We start from the raw sequence: 23,407 nt of genomic DNA, 5'->3' as shown, positions 1-23,407 counted from the left end.
ATAATCAGCCTGTATATTAGATGTCCATAACGGTAAGTATTGCATTAGCTGAATATGTCCCATAAATTTCATGGAGGTTTTGAGATTATATTTACAGTTGTCTGGGTCATCAATAAAACATAGATGAAATTGAAGCCAAAGTGCTACTAAATTTCTGTGCATTCAAAATCTAGCTACTATACTATACCTTGGAAAATTCAGCCTCCTTTCTTTTATGATGCAAGTGTTCAGCTGCCAAGTGCAGAACTAAGCCTTGCGAGAAGATACTTCTTACCAGTACAGAGGACAACAAAATTTAGTCATTTATTAAGGATTTCAATGGCTGCAGAACCATGTGTAGACAAACACTGACACCTGCTCTGTTTCTGTTACGCAGACTCTAGCTTGAGTGTGTTCCTAATTATAGTACCAATTCTTCTCTAGGTAAATTTTGGATACAGGCTGCCAGATTCAGACATGAAATAATGCTGTTCCATGCCAAACTCTGTATGATACCAAATACAACACAATCAAGTCCTCTGAACATATTTAATCCGGCTGAAATATGGAATTTTCCTTAAAAACACACTGTTATTAAAATGATATTCTGTGCACAGGGAATTTTCATTACTTCTTCCAGAGAATTCTACAGAAATATGGAAAGCCAGGGTGAAACACAAATAATTTTATTTTTCCCTGTGCAGCAGAGACATTGATTATTATTAAAATAAAACAAAAGCATGCACATACATTTCCTGGCTGGTTTTCTGTCAGACCATTCCTGTACCATAACTTCATCTCCAGGTCCCCCAATGTAGTACTGATCTTCATAAGTTGAATTGGCAGGAATATCATAAGGATCCCATGGTTCTGTCAGAGCAATCTTCGAGCAAAGCTTTGTAACTTGTTCAATCTGAAACATCACTGCATCTTTGTAGAGCAATATGTACTCAAAAAACCTGAAACATTAAGAAAAAGCAATTTATATATAAATGTGTGTATATATATATATATATATATATATATATATAGTCTTTTTCTGTCCCAAACAAGGAACATTACTGATATGCAAATATGCAAGCTTGCCTTTGACTTCTTAGCATAAGAACATTTCCACTTGCATTAAACCTTGCCAAACTTTGAGAAACGCTAACCAGTTAGGCTGAAATTTCCCATGCTAAAAGTTTGTCTCAGCCGATTCTTTCCAAAATAAATAAATCAGGCTGAACTGGTTCAGCCATTTCTGAGAACAACAGAACAACTTTTCTGAGAACAACTAAGGGAAAAACATGTTATTATTCCTAGTTTTGTTTTGGTTTTCTTTTTTTTTTTTTTTTTTTTTTTTTTAATAACTGTTTCATTAAAAAGCTCCAGTGCCTCCATGTTTTGGAGAAAGGACTTAAAACTTTGGCAGGAGAAAAGTTTTTATTAAAAGTTGCCCAGATTTGGCTAAGTTATAAGCCTTTGAAAAAAAATCTGTTTGCACAAGCTGGATAGATTCACTTCTGCACAAATGTGGTAGAGCCTTCCTCTGTACTGGTTAGATGTAGTATCTGCCATCCTCACAGATGTTTCTCCATGGCAACACACGCAGTTTAAGTGGGACAGGGGGGTGAAGGGGCAAGTACATGGTCCCAAGCGCAGAACTGAGAGAGTCACCCTCCATAAGGCACAGTTTCTCCCACGATGTAGTGAAAAGAAAAAAAAAGCAGAGGAGCAAAACAGCAAGGCAGAGATAAGGAGAGGTGTGTAGCTCAATGAGCTTGAGAGGCCAAAACGTGAAGTCACCAGCATGGATAGTTAATAAGGATTTAAAACCAATCTTCTAATGAGTATGAAGTGACCAAGCCAAGCTCTGAGGAGAGATGATAGACATTTACATGGACACTTTCATCTAGTTTCTTTTTTCAGTGGTCTGGTCTACCACCAGTACTGTGACATTGCTTCCATACCCTCTAAAAGGAGGAGGTGGTATGGTCCTTACCTTTTAACTGCACACAAAACCAGAGAAAAACAGAATACCAAAATGATGAGAAGTATCAGCTGATCTTGAACACTTAGCTGAAAATAGCAGAAACTTAGCTTCTCCAGGGTACTTTGCATTACCAATCAGATGAGAAGTTCTTCAAAGCATGTCTCAAATCATCGTCATGCATGATCTGCATCTTTTGCAAAGGACTTAAACCAGGGTCACTTTCTAAACCCTTCAAAACTCTGCATTCATTATTAGAGGCTTGCCTTGAATATCTCAGCTCAAATACCTGGCTACAGGCTATACAGTGACTCTACAGAAAATCAAGGGAACAGCTTCATCTGTCCATCTGTAATTCCTTGTTTCATTCATGATGCTACCTCCATTTCCTGCAAAAAGAAAGGCTTGGGTGTCTTTGGACACAGATATCTTCTACTTCACAAGTCTGATTCTAGTCCATAACACTGTTCATCCTGTGCCATCAGAAAGATGGGAAGCTAGTAGAAAACATTGCATAATTCATGTAATTGAAGAGATGCACAAAAGCAAGACCAGACCCTTCTCTATTTCCCAACTCCTGCATGTTTCTCTTTGCAGTCCTCACATTCTTTTGGGGACAATGCAAAGTTTACATAAAATAGGGTCGAAACCAAAACAATTTACCATTTTAATTTTTGCACTACACAATTGCACCAGACAGCAATAACTTCATATATCACTGACACTGTGGCATTTAAAGGTTGCATAATAAGAAGTGTCTCAGCATGGTTAAAAGCATCTGAGCAGCATTCCCACCACTTCTTGAGAGCATAATTCATTCTGCATGCATGGAAACATGGTCAGGCTAAATGCCCTTAGCCAAAATGAACAGTGAAAGAGAATATAAAATGGGACAAGGAAGCTGACATGATATAAACTGGGGCCCATCTCTCACTCACAACCTTGCAAAACATGGGAGGTAGCTTGTCCTGCTTTCCAAGTAGGAAACTGGGAACATCCCCCACACTGACAAGACTCATGCAAAGAGGCTGACAAACTACAAGGCTACATATGACCTTCCCCATGGTAAATCATCCTTCTGCCCATATCTTAAAATATTCCTGCTTCTGCCATGACTTTCACCAACCTAAATTTGGCTGCCATTTTCTTAGACAAAGGCAAGGTTTCCACAGTCATGATGTGCTAATGAAGAATTCGTTATCTTTTTAAACTCTTATATAAACCCAACCTGAGAATCACATATGGACATACATAACTTTTATATCATTTTTGTCCACAGAACATACAAGAACACTAAAACACATTTATTTATGTGTTTTCAATGAGAGTCTAATGATCCAACTACTCTTCAGCTGGCTGCCCAGCAGCTCCCATAAAGTGGGAGCTGCCTTACAGAGGAATCTATCACCACGTTTGAGACATCTGAGTGATAATACAGTGATTTTGTAAAAGAACACAAAACTCCAATGTATTAGAAAAGCATTACAAACTACCAGGAATAAAAATAAAACTGTTACATTTCTTTTTTTATTTTAAATCCTCACTTAAAACTTAATTCACACAGAAATTTTACTTGCATATTTAACAATCCTGCAGACAGCAAGATGGGCATTACGATACACCAAAGCAAATAAAAATGAGGAAAATCCAAACAAATCAAACTCAACACTAATCATATCTCTGGCAGCCATTCTGCAGAGTAAGAGATTTTTGGTTCTGGGAGAGGTGGATTGAACATATATGTAGGAGACAACAGTCCTACACCTTGATGTGCTGCTGGGATGAACTCTGCCTCTGTGGGGGCAGGCACACGAGAGGAGATCTGCAGAAAACCTCATTCTGCTCACTGTGCATGACAGCCCTAGGTAAGCAGGGGCAAGATTTACACTGTCCTTGTTCAACCCAGATGTGCCTTACATCCAAGCTTTATAGAGAATTGCTCTGTGTCCTAGAAATAGCAGCACCGAAACCCAAGATTACACAGGATCTGAGTTTAATGGCATAAAAAAGGTGAACAGTTCAGTTGTTGTTTTATAAAAAGTATATACCAGCCAAAATTAACAGCAAAATGTACACAAATATAAAAACGATAATTTAAAAAAATTAAAATAAGAAATATTTTCCTCTTCTTGTTTTTAACCAGCCAAGTCCTGAGTGTACTGCCTCTATTTGTTTAGGTGCCTGACATTACATTGGCTTCTTGAGGGGAAGCACAGAGTCCTGAAAATAGTCTTGGCAAAGAAACAGGAGAGGAAATTATTTTTAATTAGTTTGTTTTTTCAGAAAAATGTAATGTATTTGCAGCCTAAACCCACTCCTAATATTATTTTTATAATAATTTAATTAAACTGAAATTTCAAGAAATCCCCAACCTAAAATGAAGTGCCCCAACTAGGCCTCAAATAGGCACCTTGAAACAGATTTGAAGAAGTAACTTGGACAATTACCCTACTTGCCTGACTATTTCCCTTCCTTTCCTATCCTATTCCACCCTACCCTGTCCTATGCCTCACCCCATTGTACACTACGGGACTCTCTCATGATCCTTAATACTCCCTTTGTCTGTGTCTGAAAATGGATGAATTCCAGCATATAAAGACACACGTTTTTGCTCCCATGCTTTAAAGAATTTCTTAACTCTGGACCAAATCCTGCACAAATAATTCCACTGATTTTGCTGGAAGCAATCATGTCAGATAGGTGGGATACAGGCTGGGTTCAGTACTTTCTTCTCCCAAGCTAAGGAAAGTATTTCTCTGAATAAGAGATCAAGTGAGTTAAATACAAAGCCAGAAACCCACAACCACACAATCACAAGATGAAGCACTTGTGTTAAGGATGTACTGCAAGGGGTGACTGTGCATCCAAATACTGTCCCAGCTCCTCATGAAATCTAGAGAGATAGGCAGAGGTCCCTGTCAGGACATAGCCCAGATAACATAAAGACACACTCCTGGACCCTCACAAAGGCTTGAACTAATAAACTTGTCTTCTGAATGGGTGATTTTTTTGCATGTTAATAATGTAATTCATAACAGTGAACTTCTTTTCAACATTTGCCAGGAAAAAAATCCTTAATGTTAAGATCATGCTACCAGCTCCTTTTCAGGTGCTCAGTCTGCATCCTATGCAGGGTCCTTCCCAACCCTGAAGCCTGCTAGCCTGCCCATCACCTGACACATCTGCCTGACTCCCAGGGTTTACTTCTGCACTTCCAAGGGCTTCCCTCTACAAGCCAAACCAAGAAAAAAGGAGCTGCTTGCTGTCCAACTGCCTTTGTAGTGACTCAGAGGAGCAGAGGTGCTATTAGTGGCCTGGCAAGATCCATGTGATGTATTGAAGAATATCAGACAAGGTCATTTGCTAGAGAGAAGCAAAATAATGGTCTGAGATTGAGACTGGGTAATAGAAACTCTTTCTGTGCTAAATCTGCCTCTGCATAATTTTGCTCTGTGGCTTTGGACATTCAAGTTACAGTATTAGAGCCTTAAAATGCTGTTTATTATTTTCCTTTGATTGCAGTAGCACTGGAGAGGCACAAGCCTGTGATCACAAACCAGTTGTATGAGGCATTGTATTAACAAAGAACAAAACCACTAATCCTGCCCCAAAAAAACGCTGAAGCAATGGTAAAACAGACCCTTCTGCAAAGGTGTACTGGGGTTTCATGAACCTTGGGCTTTAACCTGTTGATTCAAATTTCCCATCTATTGTAACCTTAAAACTCTCATTCATGTTAGCCAGGACTTATATTACCTAGTAGTACAAAGCTACTGAAAAATGGAAGCAAAATTTTTGCATTATTGCAAAAATGCATTATTTGTATCCGAGATTCTGTACTACTCAGCAGCAAACAGTATTTGCTATTTGATATCTCAAGCTGAGGTCACTCCAATTACTTGCAAGCTAACTTTACTTTCTCTTTAGTGATTAAATGAAGGCTTGAAGCATCTGTCTGCCTTTGTGGTACTACTTAATTCTTTGCCAGTTCTTTTTGTAAAAATACGCTTTTAAACAATTCAAAAGGAGCTAACCCCACATCTGACTAGAAGAAATTGCCCTACAAATATCCCAAATTGTCTGTTCTAGTGTGCATAGATAGGTACATCCATATATTTAATTCTTGAGGTATCTGGTATCCTCTTGATAAAATACCCCACAATGATACCACTCTTTTTTACACATTTGTTTTCTGAAGATGGACTGGGAGAATAGGAACCTTTACTAGAAGTGTGACTACATAACCCCATCTTCTCAGGTCCTCAGATCAAGAATAGTTCAAGGGAGCAAAGTTGCCAAGCAGACATGCAGACAGTTGATAAACACCCATCAGGTCAAGAACATTCATCTGCTTTTGGAAGGATCTGGCAAGCTCATTTTAAAAGGGAGAAGCATTGGTTTTTTAGTATATTTCTGGGAACTCCTTTCCTCTTTCCCATTAAGTTTTCGGTAATTTCAGACTCGTGTTTTTCTTCTGGTATATCAGACCTCAACAACAACAGTCATTTACCATATTTGATTTCACATGTTTGGCAGTGGTGCAGGACTATGGTATATTGTACAAATACAGGACTGTGCAAATACATGTGACAGTAAATGTAATGTGATATTGTGTAATAGCAGTATAGTTTAGTCTGACTTAAATCACTCACAGATTGTAAAGGCTTTTTTTATAAAAAAAAAAAAAATTCAAGGAGATCAAGCCCCCTGTATCAGGTATCTAATTAAAAAGGTATATGAGGAACTTTGACCACACTATGAGTTTCTGAAGCAGAGAGAATTAGCCAATTCAACTCCTGTTAATAATGCAGTTTGTGTAGAAAGAGAACCTTAAATACAGGAATCAAAAGCTGTGAAGTAACCAGCTAAAGGATGACATAGTTTTGTGACTTTAATTATGAAACTCAATAAAAAATGATGCAATTTCTTACTATTTTCATTGTTTTCCCATAAATTAGATTAGTTATTTTGGCAACACTAAGGGAGAATCAGCTCTTCAGCAAGAAGCCTGTTTCCCTTGCTGTTCCTTTTTGGCTATTTGACACTTTTAATAATCCACCAAGTCATAGCCCTGAGAACAATGCACTGCAATTGAAGTTGAAATTCAGAAAAACAATAAAGCAAGAGGCTACAAGATGCACTGCCCTTAATAGTGAGCATCTGTCTGCTTCCACAAATAAGAGTATATTCGTAACTGGAGCCCTCAGTAGGCAACAATGCAGCTCAAAAGAAAAGGAATGGAAGATGTGGCTAGCATACCATAATGCTTTCCAATGAATCAATGGAATCACCTCCTAGGGAATATGGTATATAATAGCAGAACCACATGATATCAAAATATACTTGAGGTCAGAGATTATTTTCCTTTTATGGGTTTGTAAAAACTCTAGTAGAATGACTCTTCCATGAGTAAGTTCATAATAATAAAGGTTACTGGAAAATCACAGCAGGGCTTAGAGGAGACCAAAAAGAGTGAGGAAGGCCAGGATTCACCTCTCGGTATATACAAACAACCTTAGGAAAGATGAAATAATAAAGAGGGAAATTACAGAAGTACATTACAATTTATTTATTACATTTCTCACCTTCTTTGTGCTATATGAAGAAGGGAAGTAAATAACTCAATTGGAAGAGCTGATGCTCAAAACTGAGACATGGAAATGCTCTTTTGAGAGTGCAATTATTTTAAGGCTGTGAGTTTGTAAAGATGTAAGAAACAGGAAACAGAAATTTAGCATGTAGAGAGCCAGAAAAAACATGGCTACAAAGACTGAGAGTATCTCAAAAAGGGAAAAAAATATACCCAAACATAAAAGACATACCTGTCTTCCTGTTTTTAATTTTACACCTAGAGGCCAGCCAGGAGCCTGAAGACTGTGCCACAAGGGCTGCTGGGACCTGGGCAGGGCCAGGAGCAATGGTGGCCAAGCCCCCATAGCATTTATAAATGGAGCCCACAGGGAGCAGTGGAGGCCAGGGCAGGCCAACAGGGTGTGGGGCAGCTCTTCCTGTGCAAGTGTGCCGGATGGGATCCACCCAAGAGTCTTAAGGGAGTGCACACAATTGCTCACCAAGACACTTTCCATAATTTCCCAGCAGTCCTGGCTCACTCAGGAGGTCACAGTTGACTAGAAGTTAGCAAATATGATGTTCATCTGCAAGAAGGGCAAGGAGGATACAGGGAACTACAGGCCTGTCAGCCTGATGTCAGTGCCATGAAAGGTCACGGAGCTGATCACCTCAAGGGGCATTTTGCAATATGTGCAGAATTGGGTCCAGCCCTCAGGGTTTTATGAAAGGCAGATCTTGCTTGGCCAACCCAATCTCCTATGATAAGGTGATCCGCTCAGTGGATGAGGGAAAGGATGCGGATGCATCACTGGGTTTTAGTAAAGTGTTTGACACCATTATCCACAGCATTACCCTGAAGGAACTGGCTGCCTGTGGTTTGTATGGGTGCACTGTTCGCTCAGTTCAACACTGTCAGAAAAGCTAGGACCAAAAAGTGGTGGTGAATGGAGATATATCCAGCCGGTGGCCAGTTATGAGTGGTGTTCCCAAGGGCTCAGTACTGAGGCTAGTGCTGTTTGATACCTTTATCCATGAACTGGATGAGGGGATCAAGTGCACCCTCAATAAATCTGTAAATGACACCAAGCTGGGCAGGAGTGTTGTTGATCTGCTGGAGAGTACAATTGCTCTGCAGAGGGATCTGAACAGGCTGGATCAATGGGCTGAAGCTAATGGTATGAGGTCAACAAGGGTAAGAGCTGGGTCCTGCACTTGTGTCACATCAACCACAGGAAGCACTTCAGGCTGGGGGAAGAGTGCCTGGAAAGCTGCCTAGTGGAAAAGGACCAGGGGGTGCTGGTTGTCAGTCAACTGAACATGAGCCAGAAGTGAGCCCAAGTGGCCAAGAAAACCAATGGCATCCTAGTTTGAATCAGCAAGGGTGATCAAGGCAGTGACTGCCCCAGTTGACTGACTGCCCAGGCAGTGCAGCCTCACCCAGTTGTACCCAGCCTGGGTGTGGCTGCACTTAAAACAGTGTTCATTTCTGGGTCCCTCACTACAAGGACATTGACGGGCTGGAGGGTGTCCAGAGAAGGGAAATGGAGCTGGTGAAGGGTCTGGAGCACAAAGCTGATGAGGAGCAGCCCAGGCACCTGGAGAAAAGGAGGGTCAGGGGGACCTTATTGCTCTTTACGACTTCCAGAAATGGGATTGTAGCCAGTTGGGTGCCAGTGTCTTCTCACAAGGAACAAGTGATAAGACAAGAGAAAATGGCCTGAAGTTGCGCCAGAAGAGGTCTAGATTGGATATTTAGAAAAATTTCTTCTAGCATTGTAACAAGCTCAGCAGGGTGGCTGAGTCACCATCCAAGGGGCTATTTAAAAGATCTGAAGATGTGGTTCTTAGGGACATGGTTTAGTGCTGGCTTTGTTGTTGTTAACTCTTGGACTCAATGATCCTAAAAGTAATTTGCAACATAAATAACTTCATGATTGTAATTGTCAGATTTATCTGGAGTTTTCAGACCTTTCTCTTAACCAGGGTCTGAGACAGGATATTAAACTGGATGTTAGCTCTGCTGCCTATGAAAGTATCTATTTTACACATCAGAAAGGCATAGCAGAATGAAGTTCCTTAACTAAATTAAAATACTCTCCCTTTTTCATAAATGTATTTTAGAATAAAATAATAATAAAATATAAAAAACATTTTTTCAACTAGAACTAGGTATTGCAGCTTCTTACACATCAACTTCTGTTTAAAAAGATCTTCATATACCGTGAACAGGGATTACATGCATTTCAGGAGCCCTATCATGATCATCAAGATTGTAAATCCCATCATGCTTACACTTGGCCAGTTAGTTGCTTTTCAGTATGCATTCCTGCAGAAAAAGTAATCATGAAGCAGTCTGAGGAACAGATTGCCCTTTGGAACAGATGGGGGGGGGAGGTTCCAATTCTGATAGATCAAACTTTTATTTCATGATGGAATATTCCCTGGAAAAATTTGTGAGGATATGCGCTTGGACCAGATTGCTGTCCCAAGATGTAAAGATTTCCACCTTCCATCTGCAATGCTTTCCTTAAGAGGGATGATTCAGGTCTTTCTGATATCTATCCAATATAAAAAATAAAAAGACTGTGACTGTTTTCAAGGGAGTTTGAAAGTCAGGCCAGATAATCAGATGCAACAGCTTGAAAGCTAAGTACTTTTCAACTTTCCAACCTCCATCCAAAGATCTGAGTATAGCTTATTGTTAAATAAACTTTGTGAAAGATGGAGATTTACTTCACTGGAAATAAACGCAACCTGAAATCATAGCACTGAACTACATCTTTCCTCCCCACCTCCAATGTAAAAATAACTTCATTTCAAGTCTTTGTGCAGGTCTTTTTCTTCTTCCTTCAGCAGCTAGCCATCAAAAGTCGTATGTTAGGTGAGTGCATAAATTAATGACGGGATTCAAATACAGTGTGTCAGTGTGTTAAAACTCCAGGTGGAACTGACTGAGAGCGTACAAACCAGAGGAATTACTGAAAAGAAGGGAATGTCTGTGCGAAAGAAACATATAGTTAGGGAAGATGTAATTGCTATATGGTTGTAAAGGAAATGGCATATTGCCATCCTTCCATACACATCCACTGTGAAGTGGTGCAGTGATGATTTAGAAAGGGAAGTTTCTGGGTCCATTAGGGAGGTCATTTATTCTGTTCTGCTTAGTCCTGATGAGACCAGAATGCTGATGTTGCTACTGCTTTTGGATGTGTCACTTAAGGGAACAGATAAACAGACAGGATATAGTTCAGAGAACAGCAAGGACAGTGGGATGTTTAAGAAACAGGACCTATGAAGAAACTGAGCATGTTTGGTCTACAAGAGCAAGACTGAGGTATGATGATAAGATGGCCAGTATATCAAAGCTAAAAATGAATACCAACTTTTCTCTATGTCACCTGAAGCAAGGAGGGCTTACTTAGGAAATACTCTGAAAATGCCTGTGTCTTCTTACACTCCAGCTTTTACAAGTACTGGTAAAAATATCAGGGATCAGGGACAACCCATGTAAAGCTTTTCGCCTCCAGGATGGAGGAACAGGTTACATGGAAACTTGAGGACCTTCCCAGACTTACATGTAGAATATTGGAGAATATTAAGATTGGATAATATTTATGGCTGCTGGAGTCTCAGCAGAGGGCTCCATCTTATTTCACATAGGAATTTGAGAGATGGTGCCATCTCCTGCACACTGGGGACCTTCAGCTCTGTCTGCCTGCACAATTATCTCTAATTACACCATCACACTGTTTTTGGTGCCTGAATGAATTAAAGACAAATACTGTCTAAAATCAGGACCGGTGAGATAGGTCCAGCATTCGCAGGGAATACATCCAGCATTCGCAGGGAATAATTAGAAGGCTGAACTATCTGTTAAACTTGCTCTTCACAGAACTGTTTTTCTTTGGTCTTCTATTGAGTTATTGGGCTTTTTGTTATGGCAACAACTTTTCCACCTTCGGGCGGGGGGAGGGGAAGTGGGGGGGGGGAGTGGCTTTCAGCAGTCACCACATGCCTACTGCTGTAGGAAACCATGATGCAGCACAAGAAACTGGCATGTCCTTAAAAATCAGCTGGGCTGAAAATACATAAGCGATTAGAAGATGAAAATTCATATCAAAACCTTTATCTTCAAGTTATTAAGACCACATCAGTGTGTTTGATACAGAACTATTTCCCAGGTTATCTGTTAGTCCATCACAGAAACAACAGTGCTGAAGACACCGCAATCAGCTAAAGGAAGCATGGTTAAGCATACATTTCTATTTTTAAGATTGTTTATAGCTATTTCAATTTTATTAAACCCCTGACACGTTTATTTTTCATTCAAGGACAGTTCTAAGAAGCAGTAAAAGGAGGGCAAGACCTGTAAATAATATTGGTATAAATATACTACATTGGCACAGCTGAAAGTTTTCCATTACTCGGGAAAAGGTCACTAGACCTATTGAACATGTTTAGACTACCCATGCTGCTTAAAACATGACAAAAATAGCTTTACCATTTAGAATCTGACACAAATACAAACTGAAGTCTTTAGCAGGCTGGTATGTTTACCTAATTTTGGGGTGTTTTCCTGACATGGAGCCCAGTGTCCTACATGCACACACACAGGGAGCTATAGTTTTCTTTGAGCTTTGCCTAATCATTTGAATTTAGAACTTTTATGCATGCTAAAAGTCTTTTCCTTTACTGTTCCTGTAATCATAACAGACATTAATGTAAGTCTTGTTTTAAAAAGAGAAAATCACTTTATAATTATTTCCAAATTACAGTTTCATATTTGCATATTACAGTTGTTTGCTGTTCTAACTGCATTATTTTATATACTTAATGGGCAGAATTTTCAAAACTGACCATTGATTTTTAACAGCTTCCTATTTTGGGCATTCAACGTGAAGATACTTAAAAGGGGCAAATTTTTAGAAGGACAGCATTTAGTATCTTCTAAAATTCAGTGTGTCAGAGTAATCATTGCAAAATGGAGGTGACCAGTTTTACTAGACACTATTTTTTGTACTTGAAGACTTCATAAGAAACTCCTGAATTCTCCAGAGAAACATATGAGCAGAAATCACTTTCTGCCCATCAGATTTCCAACTGTCAAGACACAATTGTTCTTTCCACATCATAGGAACAGATCCTAATGTAACAGCTGCTGTTTACAATTTCCATCCATCAGCTATGTAATTAGAGAAAAATACGGCTTGATAACCCCTTTTTCAAAATTAGACATTAATCTGACCCAAAGTCTTGTACAATCAGCCAAAAAAGTTTCACTGATTTTTACAGATGCTACATCAGGTGCTCCATTTAGAAGAAAAAATAAGTTGAAAAAAGTTTAAAACCTAGCATGGCTATCAGCTTATCTCTAATGGGCAACAAAAGGAGATGCTAAAAGGCAAACATAACATTTTATGCAATTTTAACTACACAAAAATCTATTTCCACAAGTTTTACCCAACTTTTTCATATTCTGTGCTTTGTGATATTTTTCTTCTCCCTTATAGTGTTCTGGGCCTTGTTTTTAGGCAAAGTAATGAATATCTTTATATCCTTAACTGCAAACACCTAAATTATACTAAACATCTTTTTGTCATAAAATCTCTCCTTTGGGAAGGCCTTTTTATGTAGTCTCTTGCTACAACTAACTGGACAAAAATCCTACAACTCTGAGAGTATGGAGAATCAGAAAAAGGAATCTGATTATGAGAAAACTTTGGAGCATTTTCATTTATACATTTGTTTTCTGGTCTGCTGTACTGCTTGGGTTACTGGATCTCCCACATTCTCTGCACTGCATTAGCCATGTAGTTGGACTCATTCAGGGAATAGAAAAGTGGTTTCTGAGGGAGGGAGGAGCTACTGAAGCAACCAGGGGCAGAGAGGATGGAAGAAATCTTCTGCACCAACCAAGCTTCATGTTGTTACTGCCTGCCCCAGTGCTCTGCACTGCAGATCTATCTCAAGGGCGTTGTACCTGGAGGCCACTATGATCAAGTCTTACAAAACTTAGTTTCTACATGTGCTACTTCAGTACAAACAGTTTGGACTAATGATTTGAGCTGACTTCATTCCTTATGCTTGATGCTTGTTCATACACTGTACTAAGATCCTGGTATACATCATATACATATTGTAATGATGAGATGTTCTTTTGCTTTTCATAATGTTTTAAGGAAAATTTAAAAAAATCTCAAAAGCTATCTACAAAAATAATCTATGGAGCTTTACAGCCTGAAACTGTATTCACATATTTGGGGGCATGAATCAGGCTTGTAAGCCTGATTTTTTTCCATTCTTTCAGAGGAAGGAAATCCAAAGAACCAAACTGTGTTTCAGACATGTTAGACTTCCAAATCACAACAAGACAGGAGTCCCACTTGACCCACCATGGATTCCTCTACCTGTCTCCAGCTAAGCAGTTGTGGTACCTACATTTTTGAGGCAGTGCCTGGAATATCATCTGACTGTACATCACTTTGACTTGGCTAGCACAGCTTATGTGACAGACTGGGTACTCTGAACATTCTAGTGACCAACTATTTTCTTCTTCAGAGGACTAGATGACTTATTTTAGGAGTTCAGGAACTTACAATAACCTGGCTATGAGGTATATACCTTGTAAAGTCACCTATTACACTCAGTGAAACTAACAAAATATGTGTGTAAGTATGTCAATAAACAAAGAATACACATAAATGTATTCAGAATCAATATCTTCATGCTTACATTTGGTTTAGAGATAGGCAGAGCAGAAGTTAAAAAAATTAAGAATTTTTTATCTTCTGCTGTGTTGAAGCACTTAGGTGGTTTCTCACATTTTCCCTGTTCAATAGCAAGGGGGTAAACTTAATGCAATAGGGTGTCTCTGATCTCATACCCTTATCTCCTCTCACTCTCCCTAATTCTTTTTTTTAATCTATAAAAAAAGTACAGGAAATACCTCACACTTGATCAACATGTTATTTGAGTTTGTGCCCTCCTCTATTCTCTGGAAGAGACAGGGTAACAAACCAGTCTGGCTTTGCAAATCCTGTGTGGTTTTGGGCATAGGCACTTATAACGATCCAAATAATCACAGAATCACACAATGCTTTGGGATGGAGGGGACCTTAAAGATCATCTAGTTCTAGCCCCCTGCCATGGGCAAGGACATCTTCCACTAGACCAGATTACTCAAAGTCCCCAGGTACTCTCACAGATAAGAAAAAGAAATTAATTTCTTGTACAGAAGATAAGTTAACAAATCTGGATCTAATAAAATAGTGATACATTAATTTGGAAACTAATTCTACTAAGAATTCCTCAATCTGTACAGAATTCTGCTCTACAAATAAGCATCCTCTGAGAATTACCATAACTGTGCAGCATGAGTAAACCTTCCATTGCTGGCTGCCTAAAAGTATGGCAGAATCATAAGTTTCCTGGCAAGAAAAGTATCTGAACATGATAAAACCACAGTTGCAAATAGTATTAGGAGATACTGAAAGAATAAAAAATGAAATCTTTCTTCGTTGTGTTCACTGGGTGAACTCTGGTCTCAATATGAGTGTTTAAAAACCTTTAGCACTGCCATGCACAAAACTGCCTTGGAAAATTCTGGGGAAAATCTGGCCATTGCCCCTCAGAAACATCAATTTCTGAAATGAGAGGTATCCATACATACAGTAGGTTTCCATGCAGACAAACTACTTAAGGAGAAATTTCCAGCTGTTTAGCATCTATACAGGTCTCATAGCAGCTTTCCTGGGTATGGTTTCACCAAAATAAATGGCAAAGCAAGACACATTATCAGAGGCCCTCATATCTACTGAGCCATCTGATTTTCAGATGAAGTTGCAGCCATGAATTCCTACAAAGAACTGACAGAAGGACAGCAAATTAAGGCTTGCTAAGTGTGAAAGTACCGGAACTGACAGAGTAAGGGATGGGTAACATAAGAGACCAAAACCTCAGCGGAAAGTCTTATTAGTGGTTTATCTTCCTAACTATCCTTTTTTTTTTTTTTTAATTTTTTACTGCATTTGGTTCTAACCTCCGAATAAGAACAGAGTAGAATGAAGAGAGAAGTTTTTGTTCTTTATCTCGCTGATAAGGCTGATAAGGATTACATTATGTGAAAGTGTTTTGGGGCCCTTTTTATCTTACTCCATTAAAGCCTTAAGAAAATGTACATTAGAAAATGGTTTGTTCCAAACAGACAACTTGAAAAATTAGTTACAGACATCACAAAACTCTTCCTGCTAAAGCAGTTGACTGTGTGTTTTGAACATACACTCTGAAGTATGAAATAATATTTGGCAACAGCTATAAAGGAACAGATTCTGAAGAGTACATTACTGCACTAGAAGTCAATCATTAAAGGTCAGTGAAGCTGTTTTTGGAATGATTTACTTGTGAACTATTCAACTGACCAAAAGGTAAATATGCAGGGTACTATTATAATGTTATTTTTTAAATTAAGTAAAGAAGTAAGTAACCTTAATAAGACATGTTGCAATACATGTGGTAATACTGGTCTTCTGCATTGTTTGCTATCTATCATATTATCACATTCCATTATGAACTGTCCTCAGGAAAAATAATACATATAGAAAATAAGATAACTAGTACGTAGACAATATAATTTCCCATTTGAGAAGGGCAAATGAGTTTAATGAACTTAAGGACAAGCCACTTCTTACATGTTTCATATTAAAAAATAATTTGAACAGCACTGAAGAGATTGCTTCTGTTTATAATTTAGGGACAAGCTAAAGCAAAGAAAGTTAAGCTAGAGCAAAGAAAGTTTCAGTCTTCTAATACCCAAAAGAAGGCAGCAATTGAGATTTTTACTACTCTTTTAGAACTCCATAAATATGATGCGCTGTTGTCAGATCACTCTTTGGGGACAGCTGGGTTGAATCAGACAGTTATACAGTCCTACATGTATTTCTATTAAGCTTTGAAACGTTCTTTTTTTAGTTACAAAACAAAACAAATCAGAAATATAAAAAAATGCAGACAGAGCTCCAGAATGAACATAATTTGGTATCTCTCAATGATATTTGACGATCTACATCTTCTACACTGACGGAGTCTTACAGGTTATTTTTTTCAGACAAAACATTAATAATCCTGAGATCCTCACTCTCATATGCCAAAGAAATAAGCTATACACATGCACTCTGGCATCTGTACATGTTACCATGAATTTTCCATCACTCTTTCAATATGGCAGTGTATACGACTGACCCTCAGCCACAGGGTTGATTGAGGTAATTTCCAACCTATGCATCCAGTCTCTTCTGTTCCTCCCACATGGAGAGAAGGGCAGCAATTCAGAAGGGTCCAAATTTCAGACAATCATTAAACCAACAAGGAGCTATTCAGTGGGGAAAGGCAGAATGCTGGATGGAAGTTCCCTCTGGGCTGGATTTAGCCCACCAAACATAGTCTGGATGATGCCAGAATGGAAGGGCAAATTTCATAAGGAGTGAAAGGGATAAAATAAGCTTTTATGGAATGAATAGCTAAGAAGGTCCCCAGACGTATGAACTCTTAGTAGCCAAAGACTGAAAAATTGTAGTAAGTACAGTGTGAACACTGTATAAGAAGAAAATGCCTGCCAAATTCACATTCTGATGCAGAAAGAAATTTTTAAAATCATGAAAACACAAACACAAATCTGTAAAAGCATAAATATGGTCATTGCTAAGTTATGGGAACAACCCTATTGACTGCAGGGATGTTGCTAGTAAAATTCTCACAGCAAAAACAAGAATTGCAGAAGTTACCATGTCTTTCTGACTTTTTGTGGTACACGGGAAGCATCTTTTAATAATAGAGTGTGACACAAATCCAAATGTCTGCACATAACCCTCAAAACAATGATTAAACTGATTGTCAAATAAATTTTAGCCAGGGATCTTTATTAATGGAAGATGAAAAAAAAGTTCACATGAAAACAAATCATTCCTTCTTTCTTACTACCACCTGTAGTAAGAAAACCATAAATTGGTTTTGGACAAGGACATTTAGGCTGCTGTTGGAAACCCCCAATTTACTCCTGAGTATGAATATGTAAGAGGTATGAGCTCCAGAAATTAATACACTTCTTAAAACAAAGACTCTCTCTCATGTTGAACCATCCAGGCTTTCACATATGGGAACAAATTCTTGGCAGAAAATCCTGTCCTTGGCCCACGACTCTCAGGTGTGGGAGAGTGACCATGATACAGGCAAAGAAGCATCCTCCGGAGCCTTGGGACAACACAAAATTTCCCTGTGGAATCTCAGATCTCAAGTCAACATACATGCATCTCCCCTGGGGCCACGAAAGTGAGGCAGTGAACAAAAACAACTGAAAGAAGCAGGGCTGCTTGGCAGTGGTGAGGAGAAGTTTCACTGGCCACTGGTACTTTCACATTATGCAATGCCACGCTGGGCATAATGCTCCTTATTCTAGAAGAGCCAAAATATTGCACAAAGTGGCCCTGTTTTACCCAGACATCATCCCCTCCCCAGGACATCAGACACTGTACCATGCCTTGAAAACATTCTGGAGGAGAAAATAATTTCCCCTTTGAGTAAAGAAGAGCAACAGGTAAAAATACCTCATGAGAGAGAACTCTAGTTGCTGAGCATGTGATTCCTTGCAAATCTACAGGTAAGGCCAAAATGAAAGTCATCTGAAGACAGGGATGAAGCTGATAAAGATGAGGTTCAGGAGCTGGATTGATGCTGCTGCAGCTACAGATTCACAGCTGGATGGCCTCAAGTCTGAATAGCTCAGTGTTATTTACGATGCCATGCCAAGGTTAGCCACCAGTTAAGTTTATAGCAAAATAGAGAGGATAGAAGGATACCTGAGCCATACCTTTCAATTTTGAATCAACCAATGACTTGGCATACCAAAACAGGCATAATAAGGTACCATTTCACTGTCTTCACTTGTTTGGGAAAATGTCATCCAGTTGAAAAGCTGTGCCATGCAGCTAATAAATAGATAAGCCTGTTGATAAGTAATACAAATCACGTCTCTTTCTGGAAAAGAAAACATTTTTTTACCTCACAAAAGCCCTATATTAGAAAATTCTGATTTAACCTTTAGAGAAGATACTTTTTCAGATGAATGGCCTTTGGTCCTGTGAGAATAGGTGTGATGCTGTCAGTTGTGACATCTGAATTGCGTCAGGCCTCAAGCTGAATGGAGTCCAAATTAAGATTATGAATATAAAGATGTCTTTCATTGTGTTTGTTTAGCTGTGCAGTCATGTCACCATCAGCTGTCTGTGACCACAGAACACTGAATCTCTTTCTATTCATGTCCTCTTTAAATTTCTAAAAAAAAAAAAAAAAAAAAAAAAAAAAAGAATTACAGTGATTTATCTTTTGAAAACATTGGTTTGGTTCAAGTTATAGACATATAGGCACATTGAGTTTTCAGTGCAGGCCTGGTCTTGCCTTAAGTTTTTGCCAAAATGTCCAACAGTAAAAAATGAGCCGTAAGTTTCAAAAAGTTCAAAGAGACAAGCAAGAGCTGATAAGAGAGAAGAAAGAAATAATTCCCTAAATTTATGGGGTTCAGATGGATAAAACGCTTAAGCCAATCCACTAGTATCAAGTACAACATGATGTTAATGATTACCATTTAACATCTTTTAGAAAAACAAAACTTTTTAATGAGAACCTTTGGTTTTTAACAACATCCAGAAAACAATATCTAGAACTCATGTGGTGGTAATGACCCCAGTGAGTGTCTGACAGTGGTTTTAAGTACACCAACGAGAGCTCTAGCAAATTATCAATTTGGGGTCACTGGACACTTAATCTACATTTTTTCTCTAGCTTTAAAAGGTTTTGTGGATCCTGCTATTTTGAATTTAAGAGCCAGTTTATTCTGTTCAGTTTGGATGTGTGCTGTGTTTTGGAATTGTATGAAATGGCTCCAGAGCACTTAGCATAAACAGTGGTTTCAAGAACACTACACTAAACAAAACAGCCATCTCAAAGCAATGGACTTGCTTTATTCATACTCAGGTGTTTTTTTCTGGGGTCGGTTGTTTTGGGTTTTTTTTGCAACTAACAAAGATGCTGTTGTCCAAGGAAGCACAGAAAACAGACAGAAAAAGCTTTGCTATACTAACAGTTCCCGACTTCCTCTAACAGAGTCCAGTTGCTTGTTACTGATGCAGTTCAACGGCTGAAGAATTTCAACTGCCTCCCCTGAGCAGTGTTTTCATCTCTTCCCAACCAGCCCACCTGTAACAACAAAAGCAATTAACTCCAGTGCCTTCCTGAGCTGTATAGCCTGGCTGACTTCCACCAAGACCAAGAACATGGAGAAGGGAATGATTGCTGCTGCCTGGGGGCAGAAACAAACATAATGAACAGGTGGAGTGAGACAGATGCTCCTCTATGTAGCCATCACAGACAACAGTTCCCTACGTGTACAGTGCTCTCATTAGAACAACTGAGGCTTGCTTCAGGGTATTGCCTAGCATCTGACAGTGTGCATCCAGCACAGCAGCTTTCTAAAGCCACCTTTCCAAACTCACAGTCATTAGCAGCAGCAGACACTTGAAAGAACACTTGACACCTACAGGAAGAAAGTAAATGTAGGAGGTCTAAGTACCTTCCTTCAGTTCTTGTTCTCAGAAGTGAATTATATACACAGCAGTTTATGAAGAATTTTAGGTCCTAAGAACTCAGGTTACATTTAGAGAAACTGCTGAAAATTCATTTCTGTTTCACTGCAAATTAAGGGTCTCACAAGTCTGCACACTCTACATAATCTTTAAAAAATGGAACTCGGGCTCCTGGGCAACTTGGCCAATTCTGAAAATTTTACCCGTGACAGTCTTTCACTCCCCAAAACATTAAACTGCAGAAACCACTCCCAAAACCAAGTCTGGGAAACAAATTTGCAGTTGCTCAGTGCAGCTCAATACTTAGCCTATTGAGTCACCACAATGACCACAGATGGATGGATTAGATGATTTTAATAGGTCAGACACCGCTGGCTCTTCCTTTACAATCACACATCCTAAAACAACTAAAAAGTAGTTAAGTCAGACACGTGTGCCCACATTCTGTTTATTTTGAAAAGTCATCACCTCTTCTCAAGATGAATGTTGTTATATTTGCACCTGACCTTATGCTGCCTCTCTTCAGTCAAGGACAGGGATTGACCCACACAGGCAAAGAGCCTGCCAGAATAAGAGACTTATTTCTCTAAACATAGCTTTGTCACTCCTCTATCACACTAACAGTTTGTGTGGCCAGGTGAGGAGTTTATCCTCCCCTTAACTGTGCCTATCTTTTGCAAATATGATTGAACTAAAGGAATTTAACAACATGTACTTCTGTTTTTTAAATCAACACTGACAGGGTACCTCTTGATTGTTTTTCTGCTGTGCTGCTACGGTTTTTAAGACACTAACCCTGACAGTTGCAAATACAAAGGCATCTCAATGTGCTGAGTACTGTACAATAGGCCAAAGAGGTTACTGTTGAAACACATGCATAGAAGAATGCATTTTCTTCCTCCTACTCACTTTCTTGACCACATGGAATTTTTTTTTCTTCCCAACAATCATATTTCTCATAAGACAGTATGTTATTGGGCCTCCCCTGAAAATCATTTTGTGGAAAATAGTATAGAAGATAAGTGTGAAACTCTGTGAACACAGCATATGGCAAGTAACACTCCAGCTCTCAAACACCACCTGTACTATTTCTGCTCTGCTCCTCACTTCATGCTTTTCTTTCTTCATAACTGAGCACTAACACCTGTTGAGTGGCTTCAGTAGTGCCAAACAGCACACCCCCTGCTCTGTTTTTCCAAGAAAATGAAAGGTGATGGACGACATGAAATTCTGGCCAGAGTGCGGTCAGTAGGATTTTTTGTTTGGACTTATTTGTGTCAGCATTTCTCACCAGTTTGCAGAGATGTCATACTCAAATCTAAAGCATTTGAAGCTACCCTAAAAAGAAAGTCTTGCCCCAAGCGCAAACCATGCTGGTGACTATTACCTATTTTGTGAAGTGTCCTGAGATAGAGGTCAACAGAAGGTTGAAGAAGAGTGAGGAAGGTTTAACATCTAGAGATCACAAAAGGGAGCAACTTCATATAGTAGGCCATAAAGGACTAAAAAACATGTTCTGTGTTTAACATTAGGAACTCAGCTTTGCCTCAAGAGGTCTAAGGAGCTGTTTCAAGTGCCCCCCTTTCACATTATATCTGGAATGACCAAGTCCAAACAGGAAATAGCACAACATACTCAATGTTTGTTTTCTTTTCTTCTGTTATCAGTATCAGCAGAGCACCACACAAAACTTTAAGATTGTCCCTGCCCACCTTGTCTATCCCCAAAAACTTGGTCCTGAAGGGGCAAGAAGCAGCAGGGCAAGGCATGCGGGAGAAAACAAAAGAAGCAGTGTAGCTACGTCTGGGTCTAAAAAAGGAGTGAAAAAGAAAGCCCAGAAATGAATCCAACTGGAATAGGTTCTACTTGAAAAATCTCAGCCTAGGATCACTGCTGGTAGTTTTACACTCCTGAGCCACAGTGCAGGAGCCAATTGTGTGACCTAGAGAAACACCCACCCAACAAGCTAGTTTTCTGAAACCACAGCTATGACTTCTCTAATGAACTGGCTCTGTTGGTTGTCTGGCAAGCGAGGTGTGTGCCCAGGTGGCAGGTGACACAGTGCAGCAGGACAATGGGGAATGGGCAGTCTTTACCAAAGTGGTTACTGCATCATGGGTGATCTCAAAACAACTGATGGACAAAGAAGTGATGTTAATGAAGCAGCAACTAGGCATTACCTTATGGCTACTTTTCTGGAGTTGAGGTAGGTATGTTTTACTGGCCTGATATAGGTATGAAAATGCCACATGGCAGAATACATGAATTTGAAACACAGATCTACAATAAAACCTGAAAGTTTCATGTTTTCCTGTGGTTATGAGCCTGCAAGCCATTCCACACAGGCAAACCTTTGTGTCCTTGATTAACCTCAGCCAATAACTCAAACAGGGCTGTGTCTGATTAAGGTCCACATTTGCAAGCTTCAGAAAATGCTTTGTAGAAGAATGTGGTTGTTGGCCAACCTTGATTGCTGGACATAAGTTACATCTGATAGGAGCAAAATGTGAGAATTTAGACTAAAATTTCCTTACAGACCAGGGCAGCACTATTTTTCTGGTTGATTTTCTTGTTGATTTTGTACTCACTGCCTTGGCACAATTACGCTTTTCTTGTCAATGTCAAAACAGGGAGGAGGAGAGGTCATTATTCAAAAGACAGGATAAATCCCTTTGCCTCTAACTTCTGAAGCCTTCAGTTTGCAAGTCACTGTGTCCACACTAAAATGAAGTTGTGATCACAATTCTAGACCTGATCCAACACATACTGAAACCAAAGGGAAACTTCTGTTGACTTAAATGGAAGCTGGGTCATGCCCTGAGCAGACACTACTGCCCATATAACGAAATCAACCCCTCTCCAATTTTGGATGGCAGAAAACATGGACCTAGAAACATTAAAGATCTCTGAGGTCAGAAATTTGTCTCCAACAAAAATCTAATTCAGGAGAAGTCAACAAGCGCACCTGTGTGCACTCTGCCTCTTTCTAGTGCTACCAACCCAGACAAAACTGCATCCACAGCAGGTATTTATCAAAAATGTAAAAAGATCTTGGAAAAGGACAAAATCTAGCCCAGAGTCTAAAACGTAGAGTAATTATTCAATCTTAAAATAAAGTTTTCAAATAAAGTAAACATAAGCTTGAAGAAATGAGTGTAGTACAACTCAGAAGCTAGAAAAGACTTGCATTAGGCTTTGTAGCAAGTTTTATGCTTGTCAAACATTAAAGTTAACCTAGGACTTGCAGAAGGGA

At 39.2% G+C, this 23,407-nt stretch overlaps 1 protein-coding gene across 1 annotated transcript in view; it reads right to left on the bottom strand.

Moving 5' to 3' along the window:
- EPDR1 (ependymin related 1) overlaps positions 1 to 23,407 on the bottom strand; it is a 28,368-nt gene that overhangs the window by 3,368 nt on the left and 1,593 nt on the right. Inside the window, exon 2 of the mRNA XM_030232444.2 lies at positions 730 to 938. Coding sequence (XP_030088304.1) covers positions 730 to 938 — 209 coding nt within the window. The remainder of the gene's footprint in view (positions 1 to 729; positions 939 to 23,407) is intronic.

The sequence above is a fragment of the Serinus canaria genome, chromosome 2 (assembly GCF_022539315.1).
Source record: "Serinus canaria isolate serCan28SL12 chromosome 2, serCan2020, whole genome shotgun sequence".
Classification (NCBI taxonomy): Eukaryota; Metazoa; Chordata; class Aves; order Passeriformes; family Fringillidae; genus Serinus; species Serinus canaria.
Note: the sequence above shows the minus strand (reverse complement) of the source record. Positions and strands in the feature narration are given on the sequence as shown.